This window comes from Polypterus senegalus, chromosome 6 (genome assembly GCF_016835505.1).
Source record: "Polypterus senegalus isolate Bchr_013 chromosome 6, ASM1683550v1, whole genome shotgun sequence".
NCBI lineage: Eukaryota > Metazoa > Chordata > Cladistia > Polypteriformes > Polypteridae > Polypterus > Polypterus senegalus.
The window spans coordinates 68705409-68725484 of NC_053159.1; the positions used below are offsets into that span (position 1 = coordinate 68705409).

Genomic DNA, 20076 nt, shown 5'->3' on the forward strand with positions numbered 1-20076 from the left:
ACAAACAAAATACCAGCTTTGAAAAGTAAATAATAATGTTTAATTAAAAGTCCATACATGATGGCTACTTTGAAGGGTATATGGTTTTTGTATAATTTTCACTAATTTCACAAATTGTTTACATTAATTTAGATGGAATCTGGTTGTATCGAAACTACTGGAACCATAAAAACATTTCATCACAACAGAAATTTCGTTATAACAAATATGGAGAAAATACTTATACTACTGTGACCGGGGTTACCTGTGATTTGCAATCTCTAATGGCAGTGGTGCAAGGACAGCTCCACAGCTGCTCTGCTGCGTCTAGTAAACCATAAACCAAGGGCAAAGTAGTTGGATATCCTCTGCAGGATCAGGGTTACAGTGTACCGTGCTTGTTGCATAAAATTCAACACTGGGCTTTGATCCGCTGTTATGCACACTATCTTGATCTGTTTTCTCCAGAGCGTGTCTGCCACGCCTCTGATATTATTTTAGTCTGAAGACGGGTGCTAACAAAATGACTGCCTGTGTCACGGCTTCTAACAGCTGCTATTTTGAATTAAGTTATGAGAATGAACCTGCCTTCTCTATACTGTAATAAAGTAACTTTCACTTCCTTGAAAACCTGGACTCATCTTCCTGTCTCTTGTGCAACTCTGTAAAGCTTGACAATACCTGTATAAAAAACAGTGTTTCTTAAACTGGAAAAACTATTATATTCAAAAATGAGACATTAGATGCAACTTTTTTCAATAGAAATACAAGTATGCACACAGAATGAAAACGAGATTTTAGATGTAATTTTTTTTTAAATAGAAACCAGGTATGAACACAGAATGAAAACGACATGTTAAGATGTAATTTTTTTTCTAAAATAGAAATACAGCTACAAACACGGAATGAAATCAAGATCTTAGATTTAATTTTTTTTTGTTCATCTCAACTAAGAAGCGGTATGAAACTTGAACAGTATTGAATCTGCAAACACCACCACTGCCCAAATTTCGCAACAGTCTGTCTCTCTCTTTAAGGTAACCTTTTGCCGAGTTCCCAAGACTCGGCTTGGAAAGTGTAGGAACGGCATTAAGTATTTTTTGTATTAATATTATTATCTTCATGAGACACTTTTTGGTTAAAAAAAAAAACATTTGTTATACTTAGATTTATATTTCATTAAAACGAGATTTGTTTAACCTGATGTTCTATGAACGTTTGTCCAGGCCCACAAAAAAAGTATTTGTTATTCTGAAAATTTAGCTACTTCAGTATTCACTACAACGGGACTTAACCTGTACTAAGTTATAATAATAATAATAATAATAATACATATAAACATGTTAAATATGCACTTTAAGAAATGGTTGTAAAGTATATGCTGACAAGTTCTGCAATCAGGCAGATCTCCAGCCATTGGAGTATTCTGATTCCTCATATTCTGAGGATTTACAATGTACACATAAGCAATCCTAAAAGCACTCCTAATGGCAGCACAATGTCCTTAAAAGATAAAGGAATGGAAATAAACATCTACATCAAAAATCTGCATTAAGCCAAAGACGAAACAAGGGTAAAAGAGAAGGTAAAGGACACACTTGCTAAAAAGGACACAGTCGTAAAACAAAAATAAAACTACCAACTTACATCTGGAGAAAAAGAAAGAAAAAAAAAAGATCAGCTAAAGTACATGTGTCTCTGTGAAGCCTAGTACATTGCACCTTGGGATATGGAAGACCACCTGTAAAGGGTGTCCTTGTCAGCACATACATTTGAGAGAAAGTGGCAGGAGAGACACAGGCGATTAATATGTGGCTAACACAAAGTACATCCCCATTACACTAGCATTATTCCATTCCTCAGCCCAACCAAACCACCACTTTCTCCCTGGCCATCTGACTTTATCATCAGACTCATCTTTACAAACTTAAAAAAGAATATAAAATGAAAGGACTCTACCTTTCAACTTATTATAGATCTATGTTATTTGTATATTCATTTTTTGTAATTTAGTTATTTTTCTTAGGCAATTTTAATTTATTGCTTCTTTTCTTGTAACTATTTCTTTGACACCTTGTAAACTACTTTGAGCTATATCCAGAGTAAGAAAATATGCTATAGAGAGAAATGTTGTTGTAGTTGTTAATGTTTTATTTTGTAAGGCACCTCAAAACACAACTTTATAAAAATGAAGTATTTTACTGGTAAAATTTCTGTGTCTTTGAAATGAATTTCAAAATTAATAACAAAATCCTGAAAAATTACAACATAAGTAAAAACATAAGGGGCAATGCTGACTTCAGGAATCATGCACAAACAGTATTCATCTCTTGATTTCTCCAATTAAAAAAAAAATACTGCTAACTAATGGAACACAATACAAAATGGTGGAGTCTAGCCATGTAACATCACAAAGGAGTCAAATACTTATTGTGGATGTGGCATCCCTATGCACACATCTACTACACTCATTCATATATAAAACTGCAGTATACTGGGAAACACGCATTTCCAAAACATTAAAATAGGTGGTATAGTAGTAGTATTGCCAAATGAACAGAGTACAGTGAAATTATTAGTTGCAAACCGGACCATATAACGATTCTCTGGGACTCCAGTGGCATATTTAACAAGAATGTATTAAATGCAAATGTTAACGCTGCTTATGAACTATTTTACACTTAAGCGATTCAGCAATTTAGACATCAGTGTTTCTATACATCTCTGCCTATCCACATGATTTCAATGTAAGAAGATGATCCTAGTGGAAAACCCAGGTAGAGCATGCAAACTACAAGGAGACCAGGCAAGCTTCATGTACAATAAATCCTCAAGTAGTGTGGTGGATAACTGTACTTTGGAGACCTTGAAAATCTGAATGCATGATATTTTGAAAAAAATAAAAGAATAATGATTTACAAATTAGATACAATGGCCTGTTCTCATCAAAATTGTTGTTATATTTAAAGGCACACAAAACAAACCATGCTTTTTAATGACATGATACAAACTAAAAATGAGTATGTTAGACAAAAATATTTAAAATATTTTTAAGCTGGAACATGAAGCAAAAGACATTTGCTTCAAATTTTAACAAATACAGCATTTACATTTTCACAAAAAATGATTATAATTTAAGGATATATTTTCTACTTTATTTAACCACTAGCAAAATACCCGCGCTTCGCAGCGGAGAAGTAGCGTGTTAAAGAAGATATGAAAAAGAAAAGGATACATTTTAAAAATAACGTAACATGATTGTCAATGTAATTGTTTTGTGACTGTTATGAGTGTTGCTGTCATCAAGGATTTGATTATCATTATTTATTTCAATCAGGTTCGTATTTGGAGGATGTGTTGTGTTAAAGTTACATTCCGTGTTTGTCAACCATTGTAAAGATAACAGGTTTCAGTCATCGAAGTGTTCACTACCCAAATCGGTACTCGTGAATCTAAGATGTTTAACAGGCATTCCCGGTATTAAGTTGTGGATTTGCCTGCGAATATTTAGCGACAGTGTGTCTATGAACTTAATTTAAACTTAAGCTTTACACCTTGCTTTCATATTGATACGTCTATAAAGGCTTGTTCAGCTGCTCGGAGTACATACATCGAAGGTTCTCAGCTATGCTTGTGCTATCTCGTGCGATCTTGCAATGTCCACGGCTTTATGTAATGTTAGCTCAGATCCGGCACTTAAAAGTTTCTCTTGTACTTTTGCTGAGTTTGTGCCAAACACTATTCTATCCCTGACCATCTAATCTTCATTTGGATAAGCACAGTCCTTCACCAGCAATTTAAACTCCGTTACAAAATGATCAAAAGTCTCGTTTATACCCTGTGTCTTCTCATTAAACTTGTATCTCGCGAATATCTCGTGCGATCTTGCGATATCCACGGCTTTATTTAATGTTCGCTCAGACCCGGCACTTAAAAGTTTCTCTCGTACTTTTGCTGGGTTTTTGCCAAACACTTGTACCGCTATCCCCGGGGCAAACAACTAAACCCAGAGTTAAGGCACGATTAGAAAACTGCTAGTGTAAAGCAGTTCAATATCTATCGGGCAACGTGACCAACGCTCGTCCTTTTATTGACCCCCACCACCTGTCCCAGCCTAGCAGTAACCACAAGCCATGACACCAAATAAAGAAGAAGCTAAAGAACAAATATATTATTTTACATATATAAAGAAAAACAAATAAAAATAAATAAATAAAATAAATACCTAACAATAGAAACCCTCCTCTCTGGTTTAAACACGTGATGTTCGTAAATAAGAAAACTCAGACTGTCCAAATGGGTTTACTGTCCTTATTGTTCAGGGCAAAGAGAAACCCTAACGGAATACGCCGGCTGTCGAGCCGATAACAATAAAGTTTAGTCCTACCGGTCCAAGATATTCGTCAGCGAAATCAAAGAAAAAAGAGTCCGTCTTCAGAGATGCGTCTCCCTTGTGTCGCTGAGTCTCCCAAAAAGAAAAAGAACTTGTTCCAGCAGATCCATTTCTTGGCGCTACCTTGTCCTTCTCTTTGCTCCGCCACAAGATGTCTCCCTTTCCCCCCTTCTTTTCCGGCTTTTAAGTTTTCAACACCAACCGCCCTGTCCGAGTTATGACCTCCCCCTTAAAGGTGTATTTACAGCATCCTTTTTCCCTGTAATGCACCCAAAGAGGCAGCAACCGCCCAAAGAATAATAGCACATGTGGCATCCGCTACATATTCCCCACCCCCAGACCAAGTGAAGGGCCAAAGTAGGGCTTCACGTTGGTCACATGCACTGTATCTGTTTTTTCCCCAGAGTCAGTTGCCCATTGAACATGGTAATTAACAGGACCTAATTTGCGAAGTACTGTAGCTGGGCCGAACCACTTTGGAGCTAGCTTCGCAGCAAATTTAGTTGAAGCCTTAGAAAGGGGATGCCTTCAACCAAACCCGGTCACCTACAGAATAGAGAACTACTCTTCTCCGTTTATTGTAATATCTAGCCTGTTTGGCCTGGGATTTCACCACCCGTTCCCTAACCTGATTCTTTAAAAGTTCTAACAAATGTAATTGCTGGTATGAAGTAGTATCAGGACAGGGGGGAGTGATATGTCGTTCTAACGGCCCAAGAATTTGTCTTCCAAGAGCTAATTGTGCAGGAGACTCACCGGTACCCTCATGAAAGGCAGAGTTTAGGGCCAAGCGAAGTTCAGGAAGATTTTGATCCCAGTCTTGATGACGGTTCCCAACATAGGAGGCAAGCATGGTTTTCAAATTGCGGTTCACTCGTTCTGAGAGGTTAGCCTGAGGATGGTATGCTGTGGTCTTCTTGTGCTGTACACCCCAATCCATCAAAAAACGGTCCATCTCTGAGCTTGTGAATTGTGGCCCTCTATCTGTGATGATACATCTGGGAACTCCCTAGCGGGTGAAAAGTTCACTTCTGAGGATAGAGCAAATGCGAGATGTTTTGGCATCATGCAAGGTGAACAGCTCTACCCATTTAGTAAAATAGTCCACCGCTACCATTAAATAAGTTTTTTTCATTTTACTAACTGGGAGCAGTCCCATTAGATCAACCCCCCCAAGTTTCTCCAGGGTCTTTCACTGTTGTGGACTGAAGAGGTCCTGCTGGAAAACTAGGTGGATTCTTGTACTGCTGACAAATAATACAAGTCTTTACATGTTTCCAAACCTCCTTCCTCACCGTTGGCCACCAGGCTACCTCTAATATCCTTTTCAGCGTCTTCAGACGACCTAGATGACCCCCAAAAGGACTATCGTGGAAGTAGGCAAGGAACTCCGGCACATGTGATTCAGGGACAACAAGTTGGTATTTGTTTCCTCCCAATCTGGATGGCACACAGCGATATAACACACCTTGAAGCTCCTGAAAGGTAATGTGACCCTATCGCTTTGTGGAATTACTCCGTGCCTCCTGACAAACAGGACTGATGGACTGGGCTCGAACTATGTCCTGAAGATCCAGTGGCAGGTCTGTCCATTGAGTCGATACAAGGGTCACCGCCGAAGTCATAGGTGGTTCCAGAACCCGGGAAAGCGCATCTGGTACCACATTTCCACACCCCTTCCGGTAAAACACTTTAAAAGTAAATTGCTGAAGACGCAAAACCCATCGGGTCAATCTGGATGAGGTCTTGGGGCAGTTAAAAGCCCATACCAGGGCACGGTGGTCGGTATATACTTCAAAGAGAACCCCTTCAAGAAAATGTCGCCACTTCTCCACAGCCCAAACTACTGCCAGACATTCTTTTTCGGAGGCTGAATAATTTAGCTCTGGGCCACGTAGGGAGCGGGAAGCATATGCAATCACCCGTTCTTCTCCCTCATTAGTCTGAGTGAGGACAGCCCCAAGCCCTAAGTCACTGGCATCTGTTTGCACCTGAAAGGTAAGGCATGGATCAGGCTGTGACAGGACAGGTGGTACCAAAAGTGCCTGTTTAAGGTTTTTAAAAGCACCTTCGCATTCTGGAGTCCATTCCCACGGTACTCCCTTCGGGTCAACTGATGTAAAGGGGCGGCGGTGTTAGCTAACTTAGGAATGAATTTGTGGAACCAGCCTACCATCCCCAGGAGGCGCTGCAATGCTTTGATGTTGACAGGAGGAGGATAATCCACAATGGCGTGATCTTATCTGGGTCCACTTTGACGCCTTCGGCCGACACCACATGCCCCAGGAAAGTGAGGTGGGACTGCAAGAAGAGGCACTTTTTCATGTTCAGGGTCAACTGAGCCTGCTTGAGTCGGTAGAAGATGTCATCAAGGTCCAGGAGATGTTGTTCCAATGAAGGAGAGAAGACAATGATATCGTCGATATACACATAGCAGGTCTTCCCTATCAACCCTCTCAGCACTTGCTCCATCAATCTCTGAAAGGAAGCCCCAGCGTTTTTAAGCCCAAAGGGCATTACCCGAAAATGAAACAAGCCTTCTGGAGTGATCAAAGCAGTCTTTTCTATGCTGTCTTCTCCCATACACACTTGCCAATATCCAGACTGAAGATCCAGAGTGCTAAAAACAGCTGCACCACCCAATGATTCTAATATTTCATGCACCAGAGGAATGGATAGGCATCATGATGAGTTTTAGCATTCAGTCCCCTGTAATCAACACAGAATCGAAAAGTGCCATCCGCTCCGGACCAATACTACTGGTGCTGCCCAAGCGGAGGATGAAGGTTCAAGAATACCGTCCTCCAACATGTGGTCAACCCATTCTTTAATAAGCCTCCTCTTCATTGGCGATACCCTGTAAGCCCTAAGTCGGACAGGGACCTCATCCACAGTATATATATGATGAGTAACTGCTGCCGTGCATCCCAGTTTATCTATCCAAACCGTAGGCCATCTTCTCAATAGAGGCTGCACCTCCCAGGGCTGAGCACCTATGCTAGCTTTTATAGGACTCAGTTCTGCAACGGATTGCGCCAGATAATAAAAAAGATTGGGCCACCGCAGCTCTTCCCGAGATCTTTCTTCGAACCTGAACGCCTTTCCTCCGGGCAGCGTGTAATCTCCGGACCGCGGACGTAAATTCATGCCTGCTGCAATGATGGAGTCCAACCCCAGCAGCAGTGGCATGGTCAAGCAGTGATCCTCTAAAACATATACGTCCACCTCCCAGGAAACACTGTGCAATGCAAACCTCATCAGGACTTTGCCACTATCACCATACGCCCTCCCGTCTGCCAAGAAGAACTTCATTGTACCACTCGCCTTGGGCAGCTCATGGAGTTTTTTAATCTTTTCCCACAAACTGCGCTTCATTAAGGTAAGAGTGCTTCCAGTGTCTACAACCGCATCCCCAGTGATGTCCCTCACAGTTACTGGCACGACCAACAGGGGTAACTGGGTCCGCACAGTGGTGAGCTCAGCCCCAGCGGATCGGTCCTTTTGTCGTTGACCCCGTCCACTAGGCAAACTACTGCCTGAGGGGTCCTTATTTTTTTGTTTATGTCCCCTCATGGCCGCCCAGTCTTTCTCAATTAAAGTACCAATTTTTACCAGAGATTGTACTGAGCCCACAATACCACGTAAAGCCACAGCCAGCCACGGGTTACAAGCACCGAGGACACGCCTCACGATGTCATCTTCTGACATACTGGGATTCCATCTCAAACACAGAGCACGATATTCGTATGCAAAGTCTCTGATGGGCTGCGTAGGGTCCAGGCGGGTGTTCATTTGCTGCTCTTCCACCTCAGCCTGATAATCCGCCGGCAGGAATGCTTCTAAAAATGCAGAGCGGAAAGAAGACCAGTCGGTTATGCTTGTCTTTTCTGCCTGCCACCATGACCGTGCTGAACCGCTCAGCAAGGCGTTTAAAAAGCCCATCAACTCCACGTTAGTTAAGGGGTGTAGTTCTAAAAACGAATCTGCCTGTTCCAAAAATCTGAGAACTTCTGCTGATGTACAAGAGGTTTCTAATTTAGGGAATTCTAAGCGTAGTGCCGCGGCAGGTGCAGCAGTAAGGGAGACCCTGGAAGTCGTACCTCCCATTGAGTTAGACTGCCGTGATTTCCTACAATAAGCGTCCACGCTCCTCCTTACCACGTCCTGCAGCTCAACTTCCCATTGCTAATCCCTTCTCCGGAGACAAGCAATCAATCGCTGTTTCAACTGCTGTACCTGATCTTGCACATATTCGTGCATCGTTTCGATAGCGCCTTCGAACGATCCATGCAGAGCCTCTTCGCGCGCAGCGGCCCCTTCAGCCAATTCCTTAATCTGATCGTGCATTTCTTCCATCCGTTCATGAATCTCGCCCCACAACGACGGCAGGATGTTTTCATCTCTTTGCACCTTAGGAGTAGAAATGTATATCGAATCCAACAGGCTGGTTGCTTCATCGACCTCTTCGTGCGCCCTGATGGTAACATGTTCGCCCAACTCGACCCCTATCTCCGGCTCCTCGCTTGGGCCGGTGGCCTCCTGCGCCAAATCCACAGAAGACATCTAAACTATGGTGGTGAAAATACGTGAAAGGAGATAGCGGATATATACTTAGTCAAGTCCCCGTACGGGCCACCACTAATCTGTACCGCTATCCCCGGGGCAAACAACTAAACCTCGAGTTAAGGCACGATTAGAAAACTGCTAGTGTAAAGCAATTCAATATCTATTGGGCAACGTGACCAACGCTCATCCTTTTATTGACTCCCACCACCTGTCCCAGCCTAGCATTAACCACAAGCCATGACACCAAATAAAGAAGAAGCTAAAGAACAAATATATTATTTTACATATATAAAGAAAAACAAACAAACAAATAAATACCTAACAATCAAAACCCTCCTCTCTGGTTTAAACACGTGATGTTCATAAATAAGAAAACCCAGACTGTCCAAATGGGTTTACTGTCCTTTTTGTTCAGGGCAAAGAGAAACCCTAACGGAATACGCTGGCTGTCGAGCCGATAACAATAAAGTTTAGTCCTACCGGTCCAAGATATTCGTCAGCGAAATCAAAGAAAAAAGAGTCCGTCGCTGAGTCTCCCAAAAAGAAAAAGAACTTGTTCCAGCAGATCCATTTCTTGGCGCTACCTTGTCCTTCTCTTTGCTCCGCCACAAGATGTCTCCCTTTCCGCCCTTCTTTTCCGGCTTTTAAGTTTTCAACACCAACCGCCCTGTCCGAGTTATGACCTCCCCCTTAAAGGTGTATTTACAGCATCCTTTTTCCCTGTAATGCACCCAAAGAGGCAGCAACCGCCCACAGAATAATAGCACATGTGGCATCCGCTACACACTGTTCTATCCCTGACCATCTCATCTTCGTTTGCATGAGCACAGTCCTTCACCAGCAATTTTAACTCCGTTACAAAGTGATCAAAAGTCTCTTTTATACCTTGCGTCTTCTCACTAATCTTGTATCTCGCAAATATCATATTCGTCTTAGGCATGACAAACGCCTCGTAGCGGCAGCGTGTCTATTGGATTGCTGGTGATAGATGGCCTTATATGGGTAGGCACTCAATTACGTGGGAGGCTTGCGTATGGGGGACGCAATATAGGCAGGCAGCCAACTAAGTGGGAGGCGTGGTGAGGGGTGACGCAACTCTGCCTCACATGGTGACCGAGCTGCAGGCTATGGCCGTATATATGTACATAAGTAGGATTCAGTTATGACCGTTACGCGTAAAATTTCGAAATGAAACCTGCTTAACTTTTGTAAGTAAGCTGTAAGGAATGAGCCTGCCAAATTTCAGCCTTCTACCTACACGGAAAGTTGGAGAATTAGTAATGAGTGAGTCAATGAGTGAGTCAGTCAGTCAGTGAGGGCTTTGTCTTTTATTAGTATAGAAATTGCTATTCAAATGGTGAATATTTAAGACTTATTTATTTTTATTACCCAAAAACAGTACAACAACCAACCAAGATTGTGCTATATGCCCTTAATAATGCTTATATTGATAGTGAGCTACAAAGTCTTCTTATATAATACGCGACCGAGACTGTTCATTTGTCTGTCCAGGATTTTAAATCACTTGTAGCTCGCAAACCATTTGAACTATTGACTTGAAATTTGGTACACATATACTGTGTGACATCTAATATCCGCTTTTGGGTGATGATTGACCTCTAAGGTTATTCCTCTTTTTATTTTAATTTTATTTTATTGTAGAATCAACTCTCAGCAACAGCCAGCAGGGCAGCCGTGCAGCGCATATGTACGGATGTCATTAACATTCCCTATTCCCTACCACCTTCACCGTCACTTCTCCTAACACTTCATATCTTAAATCATTCTTGAGGCAGATTGAAGACTCAAGTGCAAGCTTAAGTGAAAAATTAAGGAAAACGTACTAAGTAATTGCAACACAAACACCTATTTAATTAGATTTAATGCAAAAAGATACCAACGAAAGAAGAGAAGAAGCGGTCCGCTAGGGTGGAGAAAAGAAGAGCTGCTCAAGAAGTAGCAAGCGCATCAACCTCTGAGCAAATGAATGCTAAATCTACAGAGTTAGAGTATGAAAACAATGAATGCTCAAGTCAAATGTATACACTGTATGTTATCGTGCAGTGCGCCATTACTAGTATTCAATAAATACATACAAGTCACTATGATTTGGCTATAAATGCCTATTTTTCTTGATTATGCGGACATGTTTTATCAAGTTAGTATTTAGTAGATTTTAACATTTGGTATTCTAAGTCTATATTTAAAATGTACAGCAAATATTGGTCACTTACTTTGGCGATTTGAGGTCTCTGTGTATGATCTTATGAAGATGAAGATAATTCATGCCACTGGCTATTCCTGTGGCCCAATCTACCAGGAGTTGGGGTGTGATCTTTCGTCCTGCTCTTAATACTTCATACAACTGACCTTGAGCACAGTATTCCATAATAATACAGTAACATGGAGCTTGTGTACAGACGCCTCTGAAAGAAATTAAAAAAATCAATTAATTGCAACGTAAAAAAAAGCTTCATTAACATGTCCCAAAGACAAGTTAGGAAAATGTTAAAATAATTTCAGAGAGCATATATAAAATAAACAACCTTTTCTTCAAAGTAAAACACCACTCAAAACTAGAACATTTATGAAATGTACTTTGCTAAATAGTTTGCTATTTTTTCTTATATTTAGATTTTTTAAATCATATTACAGTACAGAAAAAAGTTCTATAAAAAAAAGCTATACCTTATGTATTATTTTCTTCCCTAATTTTAGCTAAAATAAGACATCCTTTCCCCATTGAGTCACTGCGAGCAGATTGTTTTTCCAGTTCAAAAATAAAACAATGAATAAGCAATGTAGTTAAAGATATCACAATTTATTTTTCAAGGAATTATGTTGACCAATATGGTGTTACTCCAGTAATCCTACAGCATTAGGAACAATTGCAAATCTAAAACTATTTTTCCCTACGCTCCTAAAACATATCGCATTAGCAAGGGAGGTACCTGATGATTCTATTCATAGTTCAAATCTGGCTGCAGACACAAGTGAGATCATTTTAGTCCAGACAGGTGTGTCCTATATAAAACATTTAACTGAATTTTATCATGCTATGATAAAGAGTCTTGTTGATGGCATAATCCATTCCTTGTCTTCGATTCTAACTGAAAAGTTATGTTTCAACATTGCTTTATGTTTGGTCTTATCATAATAGTCAATGTTACAGTGGGTAGAAAACAATGTTCAAAATATTCACATTTGGTTGCTTTGCAGACACACACACAAAAATATTTCTCCAGCTATATTTACTCAATGCAATTTATAACAGCCAAGTGAAAGATATAATAGCAACAGTTAGGAAAAAAAAAAGAAAAAAAAAACAATCACTGAGATTTTAAAATTTAATCTACAACATAATAAAGTGTGCAGAAAGTAATGGGGTCTGAATACATTCTGAACAGACTGCATAAACCTGTAAAATCTATTTTTTATACATAAAATTTGCCTTGTGATAAAATGCATATACAGTATCACAGAAATTGTAAACAGTTAAAAAAAATTGATAATTTAAGGTGAAGATGACAAATTGCTGCATTTTTGTGGTCATTACAAATACCACAGAAAGATCACCACAAAGTTATGTAATGTCACAGAAAAGTTATATGGTGTCCACCAAAAATATGGGTTAAGTTCCTTGGAAGTATGATTACTGGATCTTTTTAAAAGTGGAAAAGGTGTACCTCTCCAGAAAATGTAAATGTAATACAATTCTGACAGCATCTTTTCATGCTAATATCACTATGCAGCTCATTACATGCATACATTAACCAAAACCTTAAAATGAAATATAAAATTAATTCTACACAAACAACTAAATAAAGTCACATGCTTTGCAAAGGCTTTCAGATAAATATTAGTGTTGTGTATTTGTAACTAGACAAATGCTACTTACTCTCAATGGCCAGTACTGAATATTTAAATATTTACTAAAACTAAAAACTAATGTGTGCTTAAAAATCACTTAGAAAGTACATGCAGACTATAAGTAATTTTACTGAAAAAGTTCACACAAAGTGCAGCACAGATGGTCAAAGTACAAAATTAACACAAGCAGCATCAATTAGCATCCAACATAGAAAATGACAAACACAAACATATATTCAGTACTCTCCACAAATATTGGCACTCTTGGAAAAGAGAAAAATGCCCATATCTACAATTAGGGCAATATTTGGTAAGTTCAAATCATCAGGAACTGTTACGAACTTGCCTGGAAGAGGACCCAAATTTATTTTGCCCCCCCACACTGTGAGGAGAATGGTAACAGAGGTAAAAAAAAAAAAATCTCAAAAGATCACTGTTGGGCAAAATATATAAAAAAAGTAGCATTCTGGGGAAACCAAGTCTCCAAAACTACAATCAGACACCACCTCCATGCCACAGATTATTTGGAAGACATGCTAGAAAAAAAGCTTTTCTTGTCATTTAACCACATACAACAGCACATGGAGATTGCTAAATGCTATTTGAATTTTATTTGAACCACGTTCTAGGGTCACACAAAATGAAAATTGAGCTTTTTAGTAACAATCACTGTGAAGGACAGCTGGGTCCCATGCCCGGCAGGGACGCCCTGCTGCTTATGTTCCGAGGTAGCCACCATGGGCAGTCCAGTACCTCCCCCGGGACACTTGGTGGCAGCCTCCCCTTTACCCCTTTAAGTCATTACACACAGTAATGTGCTGACTTACAGCTCTATTTGGGAGCAGACATTTGGCTATAATGTAGATTAGTCATTGCAGGTCATTGCAATTGAGGCTTCGTGAATCTGCATACTTTAACTTCCAATACAGAGCAGCACAAACTTATCTTCAAGTCTCGATGGTTATACAACTTATCTGTGCAAGAGAAGGCAGTGTGAGCCTTAAAATGCTAACACATGCACCCACACCCACAGAGTCTGAAGCATTTTGCTTTTATTTCTGAAAGTCATCACTGCCACAGATCCCTAACACACTTCACCACAAGATGCTAAATGCTTTTTAAGGCTGTCACATTAAATTCCTGTATTTGGCAACTGAGTCTTGTTATGCATTGTGAAGCTAGGGCTCTAATACTATTTTGCTGTGACCACACAGAAAGAACAGAGCTTTGTAGGGATCAGATGGGCATATCCAGCTGTAGACGACTGCAGGCACTTGTACAATACATGGGTACTGGCAGATGTTGCTATTTATGGGCAGCAATGAAACAGACAGGGGAATGGAAGCTAGTACCTTTACCCTTTGCTTGGCAAAGCTGATGCATTTGTGAAGCAAATCAGGCAGTTAATGAAAACAGTGTTAGACAAGCTCTCTGCAAAAGACAGTGTGTCATCCTTGATCCTTAATGTACATATAGTACAGACTTTATGACATCGGCATGACAGATCCAGAAATACTGAGCAGGGAGACACACAAGTGTGAAATGCAAGCAGCATTTCAGCATTTGCAGACACAGAACAGAAACTGACAAACAGCACCTCCCACACAGAAGGAAGGACCTAGTTTTTCACAGTCGGCTTTTGCAGCAAACAACAATGATGATGATGGACAGTACTTCATGTTTAATGGTGATATTTGGGATATTCATCTGGTTTAATATAAAGACAATTTTGTTGGACTAACCCTGGGCAGTGATATGATGAAATATTTTGATCTAGTATTAGGATGATAAACTTTAATTTGCACTAAAACCCAAAGTTGGCCAAGGCATAGGAAGGAACATAGTTCTTTAAAAGATACGCTGTAGACAACGGAGTCTCAATGCAGGCTTAAACCGTGCTTTCATTAAGGTATGATTGAATAATATCTAGGAGGTAAATTAAATGCAGTCTTTATTCTGAAACAAGAGTCTGCTTTTAATTCTGGACTCGTAATTTGCAACATCCATTTCTCTGTCTGCCCACCTGTAATGCAAAGGAAGATCTCCACTTGTTATACCTTCAATTCACTGAATCTTGTTTTATTTGGTAATAGAGTTTCCTATGTGTTACTGAGTAAACTTGAAGCCAATTTCCTACTGTGGACAAATAAAGTTCTATCTATACATACATCCATTCATTCTATTTTTAATTTTGCCTCTCTCAACTGTCATTTTACATATAAAGTTTCTTCTATTACAGCCACATACAGTAATTTCTGTAGAGCTGATCAGATAATCTGTTTTGTAGGATGGCTTCTGCCCAAGAAGATATACTTCTTCCCAAGGAGATTTACTTAAATGCTGTGTGTCCCCCCCCTGCCCCCACCATTTTCTTTATAATCAACTAAAACTATTTTGATGGAATTTGCATATATAGATGTCACACTGCATAATAAAATGTTAGAAATTCTATGGAAGCAGCACTTGTTATAGCAAAGGTAGGTATTATATGAGACTGACCTTTCAAATGTATCACATTGGGACTAACATGTGAATTATTAATTATTTGTATTGTCTATTAATTGTATTATGTTTTTTATAATAAGCAATGCTTAGTCTAAAGACCATAATAAGTTAGTAGTTAAAAATCATAAACAGTAATGTAAATAAGCCAAAAAATGTTAAACTTGGTTTGGGCTTTATTGAAGTAGTCATCTACCAAAGATAGTGCAGTAATGTGAAAACAACAGTTCATCCAAAGTTTCATTATTCTTTTCTCATCACTAAAAAGTTTGCTATCTAGAGGAATGTAATCTTTTTAAATTTTGATAGAAGCTGTCAGGCCAATTCTGAGAAAATTATTATTTTAGGAAAATATTTATGTGAATAAAATGTTGACATCTCTACATGGTAGCTGCACATCATATTTTCATAGACATGTACACTTGCGTGTGGGTTTCAGAAAATATTTTTCCAATCCTCAGAATTCAACTTCTGTGTGCATTCTTATATTAGTACTAGCTGTGTAAGCCCATGCTGTAAAAAGCCTGGGGTCCTAGAAACTATTGAAATCATCAGAAAAAAACTGAAATGTAGAGATGTCAGGAAAAAATGAAAGGAACTACTCTGGGCATCTCTCTCCTAGGAGGATTCGTTTTGCTGATGTGCTCGCATCGCTTGTGCATTAGCAGAGGGAGGAAAAGTAAAAGGGATACCGTTTTGCAGATGTTAGCGGCTAAGTGACTTTGTCTTTCTTCTGAGGTTTCTTTTGCAGATGTGCTTGTCTCGCTTGTGTATTACCGGCAGGATTTAAAATAAAAAGAACACTGTTTTGCCAATGTTAGCTTGTGTTATTAGAGGCTAAGCAAGTTTTCTGTTTCCTTGGATGTGAATCCCTTACCCTGACTCCACCACTCACTTCTGAGCTGGATAGACACACACACACACTTCCATACATAGAAGTTTATATATAAGTACTAGCAGAATACCCGCGCTTCGCAGCGGAGAAGTAGTGTGTTAAAGAAGGTACGAAAAAGAAAAGGAAAAATTTTAAAAATAACGTAACATGATTGTTAATGTAATTGTTTTGTCATTGATATGAGTGTTGTTCTCATATCTATCTATCTATCTATATATATATATATATATTGTTCTCATATCTATCTATATATATATATCTCTATCTATCTCTATATATCTATATATATATATATATATATCTCTATATATATATATATATCTCTATATATATATATATATATATATATAGAGATATATATATATATATATATATATATATATATATATATATATATATATATCTCTCTCTATATATATATATTGTGAGCTGGAGGGCTGATCGCACCCCAAATAGAGACAGACGCCCTGGGAAAACCACAAACCCTGAAACACTGACTACACATTGCTCCTTATCCTTGCACTATAACGCGTAATACAAGCCTCGCGGTACTCGCCGACTTATAAGCCTTGCGCAGCCTGTCAGTTTGGGAATTGATTGTTTGCTTTTATCTCTCTCTGCTCCTAGCGGAACTGTTATATCTGACTTGTCATGGAGCACGTTTAAGCTCATGTGTTTGCGGTGTCTGAATAAAAATCCTTTCTTTTTCTACGACCTTCTGTGTCTCTGTGCAAATCTGTGACCCAAGCGTGACAAGTGGTACCAGGAGTGGTTGCACAGATGGATGCCGCAAGACTTATTTCAGAAGTCTAAAACATTTGCACTTAAAGACTGGAAACTAAACATGGATGACCCAATCCGTGCGCAAATTCAAGATTTGATACATAAAGTGCACTGTTGGTTTGAAGGAGACGTAATGGAAACAGTTGTCGTGAATATATTACTGGCGGCATACCTGAAGTTCTTCGAGATGAATTTCTACGCCATGATATTAAATCATTAACGATTATGTCCAGACGATTAGAGGGTTCACAGTCCACTTGGAGAAAGAGCGGTGGATTTCGTGCTGCTTCGACACCTGTGAACGAACGTCCAGGACATTCTCGCCGCCGATCGACAAGCTGCAGGACCTGAAAATCTAATGGGGTCAGGTAGGACCCGGAAATCCAGTCGTAGATGGGACGCCTGTTTCTGGGGAGACAGCGGCAACAGCGGTCGACAAGACCGTGGAGGCTACAGAGCACGCGACGTGGACGTCGAGAGGATATTTCGAAACGGAGCCGACCGTAGATGTTTCCGATGTGATCAGCTCGGCCATTTGGCAAGAGATTGTCGCTTGTCTCCAGCTCATTCAATGGGATTGGACTGGCGAGATTTGTTGCTCAACTATTACATATCCGGATGGAAAAGATGGCTTGTTGATCCCGGTGAAATTGGGACAGAGAAATCTCAGCATTGTTAGATTCGGAAGTGACCTTTGTATTGTGAGACGAGACTGTCTTAATGAACAATGCCTTAGAGACTGTGAGACTGTAAAAATACGCTGTGTACATGGTGATGTTAAAGATTATCAGACTTTACTTCTTCCTTTAACTTATAGGGGCCACTTTAAGGTTTGGTCTGCCGTTTCGACTCGTGCCCTTGGCCATTACTCATAGGACGGAGAAATGCCCTTTTTCCGAAACTGATTAATAAATGTAAGGGACCAGTAGTCCAGTCCACTAATGAACTTGGTGGGGGGGGAGAGAAGAAGAAATCCAAGACGAAAAACTGGTAGCGGCCGGGAAAATCTAGAGCCCAACTTAGATATTGAACCCGATCTCTCCAGCGAGACGGAGGAGGTCACCCCGACAATCTTCCAGAATGGGCTGCTCCTTCTACATCTTCCCAGATTGCAAACGCCCGAACACAAACCGAGTGTTAACGAACAATCAGATTTTGTGCGTTTGCAGCATACTGATAGCTCATTAGAATATGCATTTAAACAGGCTCGCCCTGCTAATGACTCTTATTACCAAGAGCGTAATTCCCAGGGTGTGAAAACCCCACACTTTATAGAAAAGGACGGTTGCCTTTTCAGAGTGATCTCAGATCATTTGGAGGGGGAATTTATTGAACAACTGGTGGTACCTGAAGCACATAGGGAAACTGTTTTGCATCTGGCACATTCAAACATCTTGGGGCACCTCGGTGCCGACAAAACTAGAGACCGGTTATCAAAACGATTTTATTGGCTTAATATGGGAAAAGATGTTGAACGATTTTGTACTTCATGTCCAGACTGCCAGATCGTCTCTGCTTATAAGCCTCCTCGGCTCCCCTTTGTCCTATGCCCATATTGGAAGTTCCCTTTCAGCGTGTGGGATTAGATATTGTGGGACCATTACCTAAGACTAAGGATGGGTACCAATATTTGCTGGTGTTGGTTGATTATGCGACACGATATCCAGAAATGATCGCTGAAAAGGCCAACTCTTCGCTGTAGCCAAAGCACTATGTGAAACTTTTACTCGTATTGGTATCCCTAGAGAAATCTTAACTGATCAGGGCACACCTTTCACTTCTCGCGTGATGAAACAATTGTGTGACAGCTTTGCTATTAAGAAATTGAGTACTACTGTTTACCATCCTCAAACGAATGGTTTAACCGGCGATTTAACAAAACATTGAAACAGATGATCAGGCGAGTTGCTCATAATGATCCCACAACATGGAACACTGTCCTACCGTTTGTTTTGTACGCGTGCGAGAATCACCACAGGCGTCCACTGGCTTGAGTCCCTTCGAGTTATTCGGCAGGCGGTCGCGAGGCATCCTGGATGTGGTACGTGAGGAATTGATAGGAAACGAGAGAGCAGCTAAGGTCCAAGCTTTGCAGATCGACTAATTTCGTTGCAAGACAGAATTTCTATGCTTTCCTCTATTGCTGTGGAACACCAACAACGAGAACAGGAAACTCAGAAGCGTCTTTACGATAGGCAGCAAGCTCCGTGAGTTCAAACCTGGCGATCGTGTTTTGGTACTGGTTCCCTCGGATCCACACAAATTCTTAGCTAAATGGCAGGGCCCGCCATTATTGAGGAGCGTATGAGTCCGTAAATTACAAGGTTAGAATACCGCCGGCGCAAACCATTCCAGATTTTACACATTAACCTCTTGAAGGAATGGCACGACCGACAAGAGGTTAACACTTCCTTGGCTGCTGTTTCTCAGTCCGATGTTACCATTGGTAACGATCTTACTGACACGCAAAAGACAGAACTGTTATCTTTGATAGAACGGAACACTGATGTCTTTTCAGATTTACCAGGCAAGACTAACATTACAAAACATAAAATTACCACTGCACCTGATGTTCGCAGACAGATGCGGCCGTTACGGATACCGGAAGCGCGAAATATTGTCGCAAGAGGTAAAAAAGATGCTGACACTGGGTGTAATTCGTGAAAGTAAAAGTGACTGGTGCAGCCCAGTCGTATTAGTCCCAAAGCAAGACAGTTCGGTTCGGTTCTGTATCGATTTCAGACGCTTGAATAAGGTCTCTAAATTGATGCTTATCCCATGCCCCGTGTCGATGAACTGTTGGAAAAACTGGGTCAGGCGAGCTATATCTCCACGCTAGATCTCACGAAAGGCTATTGGCAGGTGCCTTTAGAGGCTAGCAGTTGTGAGAAAACGGCATTTGCGACTCCTGACGGACTCTATGAATTTACAAGACTCCCGTTTGGTCTTCACGGGCACCTCTAACTTTTCAGCGTATGATGGATCAGATCCTACGTCCTCACTCTGAATATGCTGGGGCATACCTTGACGATGTCGTGATTTTTAGCAATGATTGGAAAACACACTTAGAGCGGCTTCAAGCCGTTCT

The 20076-nt window shown here is 40.3% G+C and overlaps 1 protein-coding gene across 2 annotated transcripts in view; it reads right to left on the minus strand.

The window, feature by feature from the left end:
- si:ch211-45c16.2 (mitogen-activated protein kinase kinase kinase 13) overlaps positions 1–20076 on the minus strand; it is a 206431-nt gene that overhangs the window by 50379 nt on the left and 135976 nt on the right. For both annotated transcript variants that reach the window (XM_039756275.1, XM_039756274.1), the window contains exon 6: positions 11173–11364. In XM_039756275.1, coding sequence (XP_039612209.1) covers positions 11173–11364 — 192 coding nt within the window. The remainder of the gene's footprint in view (positions 1–11172; positions 11365–20076) is intronic.